At 39.4% G+C, this 17715-nt stretch overlaps 1 protein-coding gene across 4 annotated transcripts; it reads right to left on the bottom strand.

Annotated features, from left to right (window-relative positions):
- Nucleotides 1-6548: 6548 nt before the first annotated feature.
- Nucleotides 6549-17639, bottom strand: UPP1 (uridine phosphorylase 1). Of its 4 annotated transcripts, none has more exons than XM_084510138.1 (8): nt 17425-17639; nt 15691-15755; nt 12874-12991; nt 12226-12384; nt 11077-11191; nt 10336-10545; nt 8701-8847; nt 6549-7219 (listed from the first exon to the last, which is right to left on the bottom strand). In XM_084510138.1, the coding sequence occupies exons 2-8, from the start codon at nt 15741-15743 to the stop codon at nt 7080-7082; spliced, it is 942 nt and encodes a 313-aa protein (XP_084366264.1). In that variant the 5' UTR covers nt 15744-15755; nt 17425-17639; the 3' UTR covers nt 6549-7079. The 4 variants fall into 4 exon arrangements, with proteins under 4 accessions (XP_084366264.1, XP_084366263.1, XP_084366265.1 ...); XM_084510137.1 differs by lacking the exon at nt 17425-17639 and adding an exon at nt 16115-16325; XM_084510139.1 differs by lacking the exon at nt 17425-17639 and adding an exon at nt 15975-16080.
- Between the last annotated feature and the right edge of the window lie 76 nt (nt 17640-17715).

Genomic DNA, 17715 nt, shown 5'->3' with positions numbered 1-17715 from the left:
TGCCTCTTGTTTTGCATTTGTTGAGGAATCTCATCTTTCCTCTTGCTTCTCAGTGCAATGAACAGTGAGGGGATGGGTTTATATCTATGCCTTCAGGCTGCTTAACTCCACAGCATACATTCTGCACTTGTTTCTATTTTTCTGGAATAAAAAATGAATGCAAATGGGGGAGGGGGGGAGAAGGGGAGAAGGGGAGGGAGGGGGAGGGGGTTGTGGGGGATATTTTTTACACCACCTTTGTCTTTTTCCAGAGTTGAATGACTTTCTGTCACTGTAGCATTAATGTCATTTCATATGCATATTCTAAAAGGAAAAGTGGGAAAATAAGTGCACTGCCTAACCACATAGCCCTAAAAAATGTCTGTCTAATTCTAGAATATCCTTGTAAGGACACATCGAGCATTGTGATGGTCCTGTCACATCATCATATGACTATATTTAATTTTATCCTATGGTGAGTGTTTGTTTGCCTTTACTTTTTTTCCTTTCTGAGTACACATAACTTACTTAAAACGGAATATTCTGAAGAGTCTGAAAACTGTGTTCATTAATTAGCATGGGGTGAGGATGACTGTCCTACTGATTGGGGATATCACGTTGAGCAGAAGAGTAAACCTTCTGTGCGTTTTGCTCTGCCCAAACAAACTGCCTGAGATAGAATCTGATCCCCAAAAGCTCTCTCTAGAGTCAGTGGAGAGACATAGCACAGGTCCTATATTAGGTGATTCAAGTAACCCAAAATCTGAACCAGGAATTGCACATGCATGCTGATTAGGACAGTGCTGTGTCTGAACAAGTTTTATGTATTTTCTCTTACTGCTGAGCAAATTGCTTCATTACACTTTCTGCAAATTTTATTATGATTGAATGAAAGAGACATCTTAACATTCATGGCTATTTTTCCTTGTTAAAGAGTGAAATCTCCAAGTACTTAGAGATATAGAAGTCATTAATAAGGAATCTGACTTCCACTAGATTTAAGCTAAGAAGGCAATCTAAAAAATTAAAAAGTTTGATGCTTCTACTGTGAGCAATTTTTTATCTGTAGGTCCACTGAGCTCTTCTAGTTTCCATGGGAGAATGTTCCAATGATGTCTTATGACCAGTGCCTGAGCTTTCCTTTCCCAAATTTGGCACTTCAGAGCATGCTGTGGTGCTTATGTACTCCACTTCATGTTAAACTGACTGATTAACCTGATAAAATCTTTGTATTTGAAATGGTGCAAATTGCAATTGTTTGTTTGTGTTTTTTTTTTGTTTTTTGTTTTTTTAACTCTTCCCTTCCCTTCCCTTCCCTTCCCTTCCCTTCCCTTCCCTTCCCTTTCTGAAAATTAGTCCTTACAGGAGTAATCACTTATCTTTAAATAGAAATGTAAATGTCCTCAGGACTGCTGCTGTGCCCCCACACCTCACCTCTCCCATCATGCCCCCCACCTCTCCTTGTCCTGGGGCCCTCCTCATGGCATGCACATTGTGTCAGAGAGCATCTGGGCAAAGAGCCCAAAAGGAAGAACATGCCTCACGGAGGAGCTCCACTTCGCAGCTGCTGCTTGCATAAGGGACGGTTTTGCTTCTAGCTGAGCAATGCTAAAATCCCTGCTATTTCAGAGTTTGTATAGCAGTAGCCTTGTTCTCCAGGAGCGAAGATGAAATTCTGAGAAAGCTGAGATGAAATTTCTGTGCACAGTCTAAGTATGCATTTTTAAACAAGTATTTGTCAATACTTGAATGCTGTGAATATACGTACAGGTATATGCATATATTCACATATATATATATGGGTTCACACAGCCATTTTGGAAAGCTGGGGACCAGAACCTATACTGGGTGGTTTGTAGGAAATTATAAACTAATCAGTCAGTATAATGAATTTCAAGTAGCTACTAAAACAACTGATATGGAAGACAGTCCCTGATAGTAAATAAGCTAAAACAGTTCATGTGAACCTTTTGCCAAATTATTTTGAGCATGTAATCCTGCAAAATCCCTGCTCATCTGACCGTGTGATGTACATAATTAATTATGCTCTATATAATTACAAACTCATAAATATTGCCTTCCAATTTTTAATGCTGAACAGCTTTTTCATTGGTACAGGAAACAAGTGTTTTGTATGCAATTAATAGTCAATACTAATTAATGACTCATCATTTTTACTATTTAAGACATCCGACAGACAAAATGACCAGGGAGATGTTAATTTCATTTACCCTCACGTGTCATTATCCTTTCCTAAAGAAATTAATTATTGCCTAGTAAGGTGTTCTCTAGTAGTAGACTTCTTCTTCTAGAACAAAATTATTAAAGAAAAAGATAACCTCATAAACATCCACCCAAGAACAATCCCTTTGTTGGCATTTTGGGAAAATACTTCTAAAACAAGCTGCTTTAGAACTGTGAGCTTGATTGTATTATTTGCAATGCTCTAGAAATATGAGAAACATGAAATCAACCTCCCCGAAAAGCCTTGGCACAAAAGAGACGATAATATTAAAAATTAATCAGATATGCTGGAAAAACAACTTGGTTCTAAATATTTTTGGAAAAACGTCATCTGTTTTGCTGCCATCCTAGAACCTCTTTTGCATGCTCTAGGCTTCATCACTACAGAGTTGGGCAGTATCCTGTGTAAGTACTGCTCTTAAATAGCAAGTTTGTTTAGGAGTTACGTGTACAAAGAGCTTAAAAAGATTCAAATGTAGCACAGTTGCTGGCAGGCTAAATAAATGATATGCTATAGGGGCTCCATAACAGAGTGGCTGTAGTCAACAGCAACATCTTGAACATTACAGGGCAAATTAGAAGCTCTTATTTACGTGCTCCACTCATTCCTTCTGGAATTGAAAAAAGTATATACATGTTCAAAATCAGATTGCCAAGGGAGGACAGAGTGACCTGTGCTCTTTTGTTTCTGCCTAGCTTAGCTTTGCCATAGTGCTGACTCAGATGTTTATTTTTTTTGTGTATGTGGGACATCCAGAGCTATGGGGGCAGAAGAGGCAGCAAAACTTCTGCCAGCACCCAGCTTGGGTTTTAAAACCTGACTACTTTATGATAACATCAGCGTGCCATGTCTAGCCTACAGTTTTAATATATGCTAATGGAAATTCAGTTGCCAAGCACATTCAAAGAAACTTGGTTTTATATGTTAAAGAGATTAAAGGCCAGGAGCTACAAATACTGTTTGGTAGACGGGAATGCAGTCTAGTTGTGTGAGAATATGGCTGGGAATCAGGTAAACTAGCATATTTTCCTAACACCACCCACAACTTGTTTCTCAAAGCTTGCTGCATGATCACAAGGCTTTCCTTTTAACAGCATGAGGAGCACTACTGGTAAATATTGACATGGCACAGCCCTGTTCTGCAAAGTGCTGGCAGGATGACTGCAATTAGCAGCTTCTTTCCTGAGAGAGGCTTCCTGTGTGCAAAGTTAGGATATGATGAAAAATGTTAGTTGTGGGCAAAGCCAAATAAAGGTTGATTAAAATGGAGCTCTGCATTTAACAAAGCTGTCCGAATCATACAAAGAGGCCAGTAGTTGGTGCAAGCTTCTGGGCAGCTCTAGGAATTGAATATGACAGGCTAATGGTAAACTTTGGAAAATTTTCTCAGTTACAAGCTGACCAGAAGCATCTGGAATCAGGTTTCTGTGTCGTGTAAAGCCAGCTTTGTCTGTCTTTTTCTGCTGCTGCATTTTGTTTGTAGCCTGAGCAGAAGCATTGCCCCTGTCAGCACTACTCTTCCTGCTGATACTGTAGCCGAGAGTTTCAAATTTAATGTTTTGTTCAGTGATCTGCTTTCTCGTGATTGCACCACAGGCAGAGGACTTCTTTTTAACTGTAGTTTAATTTGTACTCTGAAATGAAATATGAAGTGAATTTCATATTTCATTTCATATGAAATATGAAAGAGAGAGCACATATTTAGATCACTCCAACTTAAAGACCAATAAACTTTCAGGGAAAGGAAAACTCAGCATCTTGTACCAAACAGCAGTCGTATCATAAAGTTACACTTCTGTACTTTCTTGCAGTCAGTCTTTGCACGCAGATCTGGTCCCCAAAGCACAGCTGCTCCCAGTTCCAAGACTGCTGCATTCAGGACAGAAGGGAGTGCTGATGGGCACGTCCACACATTTGCTCAGTGTTTTCTTTCTCCCTGCTTGTCAGTGGAAATGAAACACATCTCCAGTTCAGCTGTGTAAACTGCAGGTCTTAAAGAGTTTGATTCAGGAGCATATTCAGATCCACGAGGGCTTGAGATGAAAATGCAACTATTACAAAACCCACTGACAAGCCCTTGAAAGGACTCAGGAAGAACGTTTAGAAATATATCGCACATTAAATGTGTATAATTACATTTTCAGGAAATACTGAATATATCCTCAGGTAAGAATTATTTTACTTATTTTTTTACAGGATAAAAACTTTCATACTTTTTTTTCATACTTTCATACTTTTTTGCCAAGCACTTTTGGCAATAGGTCATTCTGTAATCTTCATTTTAGGACTTCTCATAACTTCCATTAAAGGAAATCTTTCTCTGAAGTACTTCAAGATGCCAAAAACAGAGATTTATTTCTTCAAATCCCCAATCAAGTTACTGCCCATTCTCAGCCCCTTTCAAATGTGAAATAAATATGTTTTAACCTGCTTTCATCATGGTTCAACCATTTCTTTAACAAAAAGTAGGGGTAAGGCCAGAAGAATACCAGGAATCAATAAACAGACCATCGGTAGAAACCCAGCTCTTTTCTCCCTTCATGTTTCCATCTTAGTTACATCTTCTGCCTTCCTCCTTGGCTTTTATCCCTTCTGATCTCTGCACTAACCTGATTCTGTAGTGTATTTCTAGGTAGATCATGACACAGACAGCAGAAGTGGGCCTTTGGTTTGAAATTGAGTTTTCTGGTGTTTGCAGGATTTGCAGATGTACCAAGAGACGCTGCACCATCTAACATCAAACATGTATTGCAAGTTCTTTGTAACTTTAAAAATATCACTGCTCCAAATCCTAATTCATGTTCTGCAGCCTACATATGCTGATTTTCTATATGATACATAAAGAATAATAAGTGGCTGACATTAAAGATTAATTTGCATATAAAAGCCTGTTAAATATTTTAGAATTCTTTATGGACCTCTCTGTAAAACCCACAGGAAGGTAGCTGCACCACCGGATGCACACAGCTGAGTCATTTCTTTATCTTTCTGTCCAGCTGCAGTCACCAGGGATAATGCAATTGTTCTTATCAGGGTAGCTTTCTGGCAAGTTTCCTCTGAAGTTAAGAGGAGGGTTTTTTTTGCATGTAGGATGTGTTTATGTAGCACCTTCTTGTATTAGGAATATAGTGTTACAGAATGGTGAACAGTGGAAAACAACAGGACACTTGGTTTCCTTTGATTTCTAATTTTCTTTTTCTTAAACCATACATCCCCTTACTTCACCTTCAGAAAGCACAGAAGAAAAATATCTTAGCAGGAAGAAAAGTACAATGTCGTAAGGAACAGTGGGAAGGAGAACATGGAAGGAGAGTCTGCTGAGGGCTCTCTCTTCCAAACCCATACCAACCAACTCCGTGTAGGCTCCTTGTCAGCCTTGAGGGTGGCACGTTGCTTCTTATGCAATCTCATTTTTATTTCCTTCCTACTGGTCTGGGAACAGGAGGTTGCAGGCAAGAATGCTCTTTGCCACACAGTTCCTGGGGACCTCACAGGGTTTCACACAATGCCCAGGCAACTACTGGGCACAGCTAACCACAGATTTTCCTTTTCTTTTTTTAAGTAAGGGAGGAACAGTTCAAACAAAATGTGGAATCCTTCCCTCCCACCTCCTTCCGTCAACCAGGGGAAATGAAAATAAGCTCTTTTGAAAAGCTTACCTTTGTTGTATATCCTGAACATAAAATGAGAAAATCTGTTTTTAAAACTGAAAGGGAACTAAATTAGTAAATCACAGGAATTTAAACCATGTTTGGATATTAAGAAAAAAAAAAAAAAAAAAAAAAAAAAAAGCAGCTGGACTATCCCTTGCAGTAGAGAGAGAGATAAACACATTTTTCTTTAGTTGACCACATGTTTATACTCTTAACCACAAAGCAGCAATGACCATGATTTAAAAATAAGAATAAAAAACAAGTGCTAGGCCAATGAGTGCAGAAAACTTTGTAGAAATAGTTTTGGTGGCATGTACAGTCAATAGGTATTCTCCCTTTTTCCTGAAGAAGTTGCAAGAGTAGAGATGAAAACCAATTCAAAAAGGAACAAAATGTGAGGAAGAAAATGAACTACCATCATGCAGTCCTGTGAAGATGCTGTGCATCTCCTGAATGCCTGTGGTTCCTCTTCACTCAGCAGGAGCCAGGATTCAGCAAAAGATTTCAAGTTCTTCAATGCAAAATTCCAGTGTGTTTCCTGGATGCTGATTCAATGGCATAGTTAAAATAGGACATGAATGACCTTATTGGGTTAACTCAGGATCTCAGAAGTACAGATGTTCAACACATAAGTGTCAAGTCCTTAATGCTGAGGAAATTTAGTCTCACACTTTGCAATTTCATGAAATTTTAATATATGAAAATAATACTGTTTATCTGTCGAAGTCTGGAAAAAATAATCTACATTCACTCTAAGTTTTCTTTATAAAGTAAAGCAACAAAGGCAATTATATATATAAATATTTAAAATACAATGTGAAAGGATTAGCATTCTTAAGTTAATTTTAATTTGGTGGTTTGCAAGTACTTTGCAAGACACATTTGATTTTCTTCTTAGCAGCAGGGATAAATAAAGCTTTTTCATACATTATAGCAAGCTTGTCCTTCAAAACAGATCCACTTTCCAGTTCACAGAAATGTGAGTCTTAAATCCCAGCAACACAAAACTAAATTAATCTTAACTGAAGTCCATTCAGCACATTCAGTTTCCAAAGCACATTGACATACGTGATTAACTTCCACAGACACAGAGAATGCTGTAAGCTATTCTGAAGCAAAAGATCTTTAATGCACTGAAGTTATGACCATAACTTCAGCTGTATAAAAGCCTTCTGCTTCTAAAAAAACCAAAGGTGGACATTTCATACTTTCCCAAGACTTTTCTTAATGAAATATCCCACTAATTTCTGCGGTCTCTGCTGGTACTCCACAAGTATGTCATGTGAGCTGCTAATCTGATCCCCTTCAAGACGATTCAGAAGAGTGACACACACTACAGCAGCTAGAAATGAAAAGACAGGAATGAAATGAACAGATAGGAATGACATTCTGGCACTTCAACAGTCCAAACTGATAAACATTTGAACAAACAGCTATGAGATGAGAACATGTGATAGAAAACAAACCCTAGAAAACAGTGTACAGTACCATAAAACACTACAGGACTAGCATGCTATGGATGACATTAAAAAAAGTTACAAAAATTTTAAGACAACTGATCAATACATTAGCAGAGCAAGAGCTCTTAGGCGTCTCCAGATACTCATTATACTCACAACTCATGTTTTTCTAGATAGGAATTATATTTCGTAACTATCCAGGGCTTGACTGGTAGGAACTGATCAGAGAACTGTCTGTTCTAGCAGATATTTGCTGCCCACTGTCATCTGCCTTACCCCTAACTTGAATTCCTGCACTGTAAATCCGGGAGCCAGCAGATAAACTGTTTCAGCATTTGTGGGAGCCTGGAAAATAGATGAGGATCTTGTGGATTATCTCAGGCTAACCTGCTACTTTTTGATAACCAGAGCACCAAATCCCTCCCTTCACTCAAGCTGATCTCTACTGTTGTTCTTCTGTACCTGGGCTTCTGCTGGTGACAGTTTGCAGAGCATGAACATTAACACACGTTGCAAACTTCCAAAGTACAGACAGCAAAAAGGAGCGCGCTACCTAATGGATTACTGATACCATGGGCTAGATTTTTAACAACTCTCATGTCAGTTAGAAGAGAAGGTGTTCAATATAAGCATCGGCCTTTTTCCTTATTTTTGTTAATTTCCTTCTCCTTGTACCTAAGGAAGTTTGAGAAACAAAGATGTTTTGAATTAGCAGATTCTCTGCCAAGGAAAGTGAGAGACTACAGTTAACATGGTAAGTGAATAGATGTTGTATTGCATCATATTTAATTGTTTTTTGTGTTTTTTTTTTCTCTTCACCAAAATTCACTGAAAATTAGCTTATGAAAAAATATTAAAATCTCATTTTATAATTAGGAATGGTTTATTCATGATGCTTCCAAAGATCTTTAACTATTTAGGAATTACAGCTCTAAGTCTACACAAAATACATCAGTTTTCAATTTGATATGAATGTATAGGAAGTGATTAAAATTTTACTTATATGAGAATCAGCTGCTTGATTAAATTAAACAGGTGCTTCCAGCAAACTTCAAGAACTAAATGAATAAAACAAATTAGTTCTATAGGGTAATTAGGTACTTTTATGATTTGTGTGCTTGCCAAGGGCTGGAATAACAAATGACCAGGCCTAAACTATACAAGAAATATGAGAAGCAGTTTGCATAAGATTTGAATACATATGACACAAATCAAGCAGTTACAGTAACAGAACTATAACCAGAGATGTTTCATGCAGAAGGTCTATTAAAGCCACATTCACAGTTTGTGCCAGAAATTGCCAGCACTGCAGAAAAAAAAAAAAATCCTCTAGCTTGAATAAAGCAAATTCATGTTAGCTTACCTCTGACACCACTCAGATTGCACATTGCTGCAAAGACAGAAGATTCCATCTCAATGTTTCTGACGCCAGAATCATAAGCCGCTTTCAAATATTGCAGTTTCTCTTCTTCATTGTATAAGCAGATTGCACCATCCAACCTGCCCTGTCCTGCAAAGCCATTTTGGAGAAATTTTCAGATTGAGGACGTCACAGAACAAATTCAATTTCTAAAATACCCAATTATTGCAGTTTCCCCTATACAGTGTCCAGGCTTTACTGCTATTTACTACTACTATCTTTTTCACATGCAAGAGAAATAAGACGAAGTGATTCTTAGCTATTTTTAGAGTTTCTGTGTATTACTTGCATTTTTTATAATATGACTCACAGTAACTTAATTGGTCTTCTCCATCTTAAACTGTCAAACTCATAAACAGGAAAATGTAACAAGTAGTTTCTCCCACGTGAGACGTGTCAGAACTCTGCAACAAACTACATCTCCTTTAAGTTGTACAGAAGTGCTGCACTTTTTCCTGCATGTTTAATCATTGCCTAGAAGTACTGCCGGGCCTCAAAATGTCTTTCTGATAGTACCTTACAAAGGTAGGAGGTGAGGAGTCTCTTAAGCTAAATAGTGAATACTAGCACCATTCTTTGAGAAAATTTGTTTGTTCAAATTAAGACTAATGCCTACAGATAAAATGGTAGCACCTTACCTACAGTATAGTTAAATGACACAGTGATTTACACAGTATCCTTTTGTTTTCAGGTGTATTTCTAAATTAATATCCCTGAGCTTTTTTTCAGTTCTTGTTTATGTACTGAGAACATTCCTGATGCTTTTTTTTTTTTTTTTTTTTTAGGTGTTGCTTGGCCTTGCTTTTTGTGTCTGAAAAGATACACAAACTGACATTGTCTGCTTCTGACCCACCTTGTAGACTAGTAACAATGTGTGTTCCCCTGCGCATTGCACCCTTAGTCACCTCACACTGCCAGTAACTGCTAGAGAAAGCAGTATCAGGTGCAGTCTACAATCCGTTCTCGCAAGATTTGGAAGATTTTTATTAACAGATCTGGGAGACCAGAAAAGCAATTGAATGTCTACATGCTAATTCATAGTAAGCCTTGGAGGTTTGCCTCTCCTGTGTAGCAAGACTGACACAACTCAGCTAAATATTGTCTTCAGTTGTGCATGGGAAACAAGTTTCGACATTTCCTTTAGGGAAAAAACAAACAAACAAACAAACAAAACAAACAAAATTTAGATATTGAACTAGTTGGGAAACAAAACAAAACAGATACAAGTGACTCCTCTTGTACTCTTGGACGCCTCAGTAAATTTCAGAAATTTTATGACAGACATACCTAACTGACAAGTTCACGAAAATTGTATAGTGGACTATAAGCATTTCAGAGGACCTGTTTGAGGTGAGTAGAATAATTCCCCACAAAATTAAAAGTTTGATACAGCAAATTGCTAAGCACAGTGTTTGATTTTAAGTATATTAAAACATTTGTTAATTATAGTCAACAGGACAGCTCAAAGCGTGGGATGTGGTATTTTCATTGGACTAGAACTTTAATGTTAAAATACAGTTCAGTAGGGATTTGTTGCTGCTTACCAATATGCTGCTGTTGGCCTGTTGCCAGCCTTACCTTCATAGAAATCCAAAGTGCACATAGTGTTTCCAATGACTGTATTGAATTCATTGATTTCTTTACTGCACTGCATCAGCTCTTTAGCTAGCTCTTCATCTAGATTCGTGCTGCGAATTATGGTTTTTCCCAGAACAACCTGTTCAAACTGAGGTTTGAAGGTGGCATCTACAGACTGCCTAGTGATAACCACTGAGCCTGGCTCCAGACCTGCAGTAAAGAGAAACAGACACAACTGCATAATGTAGTTAATGCTTAGTTTCCACAGACATGAAAACACACATCTCGACCCTATCCTGCTTCTTTTAAAGGTGCCCCTTAACTCACAAAGAGTTTTTCTTTGTGCATGCCTAACTGCTTCAGTTTATTATTGCAAATATTTTTGAAAGAATGAAACTTTGACATTTTCCTCTTAGATTTTTTATCTCTGTTATTTCATATAGGGCAGGAATGTCCTTCTCACTTTGTCATATCTCTTCCATGCATTTTGTCTATCCAGAGAAGCTGATACTACCTTTCCTTGCAAAATTATAGAAGCAAAACAATTCATTGTTTCATATGGAAGGACAATTAGGAACAGGGAATAAAAGAAAAGATACACGATTAAATGTATTCAGTCTCCTGCAGACAACTGTTTTTACCATAAATCACTGACTTTCAAAGAGACACTCTATTCCCCTACATTCCTATATCCCTACATTCTTTGGTTTGAAGAAAAAAGGAAATCAAGAGGGGAAATACCTATTCCACCCGAGGTGCCAATGCGAATAAGGGTTATGTTGGAACACTTGGCATGATACAACAGTTTGATCAGCTCGTGCAACATGATTGATATAGAAGGAATGCCCATACCGTGCTGAAATGAAAGCAGAAATTCATGTTCGACATTCACATAGACAATGCAAAATACGTATGGAAGAAGGAGTTAGACGATATCTCCCTCTTGATACTTTCTTCCAAATGTCTCTTAATTACCTCTGGCAAAAACCCTAACCTTACGGGCCCACTGAAGAAACTTTGAAAAACAAACAGAAGGACTCACACTGAATTTGCAGACTACGGATAAAGTTCAATATTTCTAAGAATCTTGAATCACAACCTATTTACATTCTCAAAATTACAATCAGTGTCCTTTCCTAAGGTTTCAAATGTCCTTCATCACAGAACTTGTCTTAAACACAAGAAAAACCCTACTCTGATTTTTTACCAACCTGAAATGTGGCTAGTTAAGCTAAAGGTTTTCAAAACACAATTGTTCCTATTTAGTCACAAAGTTCAGCAAGGTGTAAGTCCACCTCAACATGCTTAATAATGTCAGAGTGATACTACAGTTTTATGTTGTTGCAATTCAAGTGTGTAGTTTGTCTACAAATAAAGCTACAAGTTTTAAAATGAGTTGGCAGCACAAGTACCATGGAATACTACTCTTAAGCTAAGGGAACACATTTGAAAATGCCACTGTAGGTATTTAGCTCTGGATGTGATATAGACATTTTTTCAAATGCCCCACATACATCAGGTGATCTTTTTTTCCATTATTCAGGATAGTGAGTAGGGATAAGACAACAGTCAGTCTGCTCAAAATATTTATAAGGCTGTTCCTGCAACACCTCAGGGGTATGCAGAGGGAAAATAAGACAAGAAGGGAATTAGGGTTTTGGAGACCTGCCCTTATACAAGAAAGGGCTAGAAAGGAATTCTTAATTAGCCAATGGGACTATTTCGAACATGGCTGAAAACCCTCTAAAACCTGATTCTATTAAGTGTTTAAAAGGAATATGCATTCATATTTTCTGCTTTGAACTGCATCAAAGAACTGTGGCCAGTATGACGTATGTGAGGTATCTGGACACTTTTATATTCCAGTTCTGTGTTTGAATGGTCACTTACACTGACTGACAAAACAGGTCCCACTTTGTACATTGCATAACGGTCAGTTCCCGCACAGATGTTAGGATAGTCACCATCTTGGTTCCCAAGTCCCAGTTCTTCAGCTATGTAGGCAATAAAAGCTTTCATCCGTGAAGGACTTCCTCCAACACACACAAACTGTTGTGGATGGAATTCAACAAAACAAAATCACTTGTATGATTCAGGTTATCAAAGAACATGCAAAGATAAACATAAGTATGCAAACACCTGAAGTTAACACAAAACTATTCACAGATGTGGTTCTTCTCATAATTATTCTAGAAGGCCATTAAGAAAAATTATGAAAATATATATATATTTTATACAGCATCCAAAGGCTTCGTCCTGTTTAAATTAGTATAATAGAGATATTGACTTCAAAGCCTCCAAAAGGAATTCTACCTGTATAGAGACTACAGCATTTGTCTTTTCACTATATGAAGAGACAGCCAGAAACTATTATCCTCAATTGATACTGATAGTAGCAAAAACTTGCAAGTCTTATTTCCTTTTCACTCCTTCCTCAATTGGTGATATGCTGCCTTGTTTAATCTTATTTTGAAGACAGCTGTATTCTCCCTTCTGCAGAAAAGCCTTAGGCTTGCCGAATGAAATGCAGCTTCTTACCTTTACATCTCCAAACAACGCAGGAAAATCATGGGTACCAGTCCCAAGAGCAAAATGGTACAGGATGTCTTCTTTCATTTTCTCCAGGTGAGGGTTACAAAGATGGATCGCATTCCCTCTGTCAGGACAGCAGCATTGTGAAACATAGCAAATATACACAAAAACGTGTATAAAATAGATCCTAATTTTCCAAATTCAAGCAGTAAAAGTTGGGAAATACCACATCTAAGCATGTCTGCACTATCCTATCACACATCACATTAGGGAAATCCTAAATTTCATAACACCTTCAATTGCATAACGAATCACATCTGATATTGAACACTGCACAGATGCAATTGCTGAAGAATAGTCTAGGCAGCAGGAAGCATTTACAAGAGTACAAACTTTACCTTGAACAATATTAAAGGTGTGAACCAGTGCAGGGCATTATGATGAGCAGAGCAATGGGAATAGGACCAGGGAATATTCCATAGGCCACCTTACCACATTGGCAGTCTACAACAAAGTTGAAAAGCAAACTCTGACCCCTTTGTGTTTTGAGTGATCCTCCTAGCCACTTGAGAAGGGTGGGAAGTTTTGGGCATTGCAGACAGGCCCAAAGAGAATATCTGGCAATTTGGCTCACTGTAACTCTGTCATCCAGCCAGAAGGAAAGAATCAACATCCTGAAATCAGTAGCAAGAGTACAGAGGAGCGGAAATAGGACAGGAAAGAAGCAAATGGTAATATGAAGCAAAGAAAAACCATGTAAGAGAAAAATAGTTTAAGAAGAGAGGAAAATGTAAGAAGAATTCACTTCCTTTTAAGTTGCTTCTTCTAAGGAAGTGATACACCTTAAAAAAAAAAAAAAATATTTTTGAAGAATCAGGAAATGCCAAAGCAATGAGGGAAAACTGAACTATTTAGCATGTGGGAATTGCCTTCATGGAAAATTTGGTAGTGGACTAAGCAAGCTAAATGATTCATAAAACATCTTCCTTCTGTGCTTGATGTTTCAAGTTCAGTGGAAACAAGTAGGAAAGACTAGTCAATAATAACAAGCTAGAATAAAATACCAACCAATACTTCAAAGCAGTTTTTGAGAGATGAAATCAAGAACTAAATATCTTCCAGACACAAGAAGATGACTTAATAGCTTAATGAACGCTCACTGCAGACACAGCACAGCTCAGCAAATTCAGACTGCTTTGTCAGAGGAGACAAACGAAAAGAGTTTGCCTGGAGTTTATGCAAAAAAAAAAAAAAAAAAAAAAAAAGACTTTGCAGGAACAACTCTGGAGACTACACATAGGCGTTAGTGTTATTTTAGATGTTTTAGGTTATCATGTCTGTCTTCTAATTCTTCTCAGAAGGGCTGTGATTTCCTGTAGGTTCCATGTCCTTATGTACCAATCCTGTACAGGATGTACTAGATACCTTTAGAAGTCTAAAATCTGCTAGCTGCCCATACTGAGTTCACTGAGTTGTTCCTCAAAAAGCAAAGAAAATAGTTACAATCCCAAAGTTAAATCATTTCTGTTCTTGAAACTCTCTAGTGCCACTAACTACTCAGCAGCAGCCATTACAGCCAACATAATACACCCTGATCTACCCTGTTTGTCTCTGCCCACCACCAACTACTGCCCTCAGCAACCAAAAGAGCAGCCTAATAATGTGGGTGGTTCCTCTCCTCTCCTTCCACCCAGCTCATCCTCTTCTTCAAGGAAGTTGTAAACTCAGAGAAATAAAGAGTAGGTTACTGCACTTCAGCAAGGAGCAGACAGGAGATTGCCAGCTCACATGAGCAGAATTCCCAGGCTGCCCTCTCTGAATAATTCCTGTTAGTTAGGCGTTGTGAGACTCTCCTCCCATACCTAATAGGTCACTAATGCAGATGAAATAGCTGCCTGTGATGGTGTTTACTGAAATGGCTTTTAGGTACAAATAGGATATGACTTGAAATTGCTTTACAATTTGTTCTCAGACAAGCAAAAAATATTTCCTTCATTATGAGAATACCAGCAATAAAAGCTTCTCTCCAGGAAATAAACTGGAAAAAGGCGAGGCCTCTGTTAAAAGTACTGAGAAAGTCAAGCGGTATGTGCCAACACCACTGTCTTCACGCCTGGCCTACACAGAGCTTCCTTCCTCAGCTGTGTCTATATTTTACCTTTTTCATCTCATATCCAACCAGCAATGCTCTTCAACCCACGGTCTCACTGCAGTTACACATTGTTACTAGCTTGCACTTGTTATCTGTCCATCCAAATCTAATTGCAGACTTGGACCCTGGGGTAAAACGAGCAATAAAAGTAAGCATATTACTATCTGTACATGGGACCAATGCCCAGGATTTACAGTAGAGGCAAAGTTTGCCTGATAAAAATCTTGGGCTGTAACTCAATGGAACAGACAATTTATTCCCCCACACTGCTGTAAAGCAAATGTAACTACTGGGGGTTTAAACAGAACATGGATATCTGCAGACTAAACATGCGCATATGATTTTACTAAAAGAAGTTGAAAGTAAAGATGAGACAAAGAGATTGAAATTTTTGTTCATATTCTTCAGGCAGGTAGGTCCAGCTATAGGCAGCAACCAAAGTCAACATTTCAACATGTTAAAAATCATATAAGCATCACCTATGCTAAGAAAAAATCACTGCCATGATAAATGAAAAAGGCTATCCAGAAAAGCACTCTGTGTAGATACTTGATCTTATAATCAATATTTGTGTCATATACTTTATCTTAAATGCCTGTGTAATGATTTTTACAGTTTGAGGAAGAAGGTGAGCGTGAACTTGGACAAGACAATTAATATTTGAATCTTACTTTGAAGACTGTTCATCTTCCTTTTTCTTCTCATTTGAGATCCCAGGAGCCATGTATGCTTTAACCTAGAATTACATTAAAAAAAAAAAAAAAAGCATCAATAACAGTGACAGAAACCTTCTACAGAGATGACACTGGCATAAATATTAAAACCAAAAAACGATTCAGCCATGCTACAGATTCTCTAACTCTAGCAAAACGAGCATGTGCCGTTCCTACAGCTGAGCACCACCACTTCCAAAGCACTGACACCAAAACTAACCACCTCCTAACATAATCCCCACCTCACCATGACTTCTGCTCTCCAGTGTAAGCAAGACCTGGGCCAGAGAGAGGCAAGTCTCAAAGCTAGGTAGGCAGTCCTCCTCCTTCTATACCTCCCTCATGGTCAGCAATGGCTGAACCTGGTCTAGTCCCCTTTTACCTCTGCCTCCAGAAGGTCTCCACAGCTCATCTCTAACTGTCATATGCCTGAAACCCGAGTTCCAGGAAACATCTTACTCATTGTATTCTCTTTGTCAAACTCCTCCTACTGATCATAAGAGCATTTCTATCTGGCCCAGCCTCAGGGTGAAGAAGATTAAACCAAATATGAGTCCCAGAAGGTCCAGCACTCTAGTCCATCATCCATCTTAAATATCTCTTTTTTCCTAATCCATTACCCTAACCTATTAAAAATAAATAAAATAAATTTCCCTTCTGCATTCTCCTTTACATTTGAATAGACAAAAGTATCACTGGGGCTTTGGTACCAATACGATGACAGACATAATTAGAGGATGATTCATTTGTTATTATTTTCAGAAGCGACTAAGGCTACGTGCAGAAGTTGGTTCTTTCTGGAAATGCCCTGACAGGAAGTCTTGAATCACAAAGTTTTGCTCTACCCTCCTTTACCAAGAGCCTGACAGCATGTAGCTACCAGAGGCAGGTTCTCAACTCTCAAAGCCCCGGGGATGACACCATAAGGAAACAGAAAGCAGCCAGTTTTGCAACAGGATTGCAAACAGGTGAATTTTGAAAGAACCGAAATACAAAAAAAAAAAAAAAAAAAAAAAAAAAAAAAAAAAAAAAGATGAGGTGAGGATGGCATGTTAAAAGCCACTGAATTAAGGAAATGCATTTGAATTTGCAATGAATTTTATTGAATGAAGTTAAACTTCACATTTACTAGATGCACCGAGCGTGTATCACAATCTGTGAGAAAGGAGGTAAAGCATAAAAATCACGTTTAGAAAAAAAAGCGGGCATCCTTGGGGCTGCGCGACAGGTGTCAGCAGCTTCGGGGTGCCGCTGCTGGGAGCAGCACAGCGCTTCTCCAGGGCTGTGCCTCCCCGAGGCGCACCAGCAAGGGGCCAGGACACGGCGGTGAAGCGGCGAAGCGATCCCTGCGTGCCCACGGCAGACGGCCGAGGATGAGGAGGATGCTCTTCACCTGCCGCCTGGCTTTGAGCACTGTCGGCAACGTCTTCGAAATGGCCGCCCGCCTCCCTCCCCCCCTCACCTGCCGGGAACCGCGCCGAGCCCCGCGGCCCCCCCCCTCCCCCGGCCGCTACCGAGCCGCCTCCCGCCGGCCCCGGCCCCAGGCGCCGCCCCGAGGGACCCCAAGGGTCCCCTCACGGCAGGAGGCGCCCTCACAGGTGCGAGAGCCGGTGAGCGGCGCTTTCTAGCCTTCCTTCGCCGCTTGTACCCTTCCTGCCCGGCGAGAAGGGCTCCCGCTCGCCTGCCCAGTACCTCAGCGCCTTGGCGAGGAGTGCCGAGGAGGAAGGGAGGCAGCCGGGTGCCGCTGCTCGCCGCTGGGACTTCGCCTCCCGGCAGCGATCCCAGGCGTGTGAAAGCCAGGGCAGCACGCTGGGGGGGAGGCCGGTGTCAAAGCGGAGCCCGCTGTGTGGTTTTGAAACATTTCCGTGGAAGCAGAAACCTGAGTCAGCCGGCCACTGCACCACCTAGTGATAATGATGTAATACTTGGAGTAAAAGCTGTCGGCAGAGCTGCAGCCCCGCACGTTTGAAACAAGTTCCGAGG

The sequence above is a fragment of the Aythya ferina genome, assembly GCF_964211825.1.
Source record: "Aythya ferina genome assembly, chromosome: 2".
NCBI classification, from domain to species: domain Eukaryota; kingdom Metazoa; phylum Chordata; class Aves; order Anseriformes; family Anatidae; genus Aythya; species Aythya ferina.
Note: the sequence above shows the minus strand (reverse complement) of the source record. Positions and strands in the feature narration are given on the sequence as shown.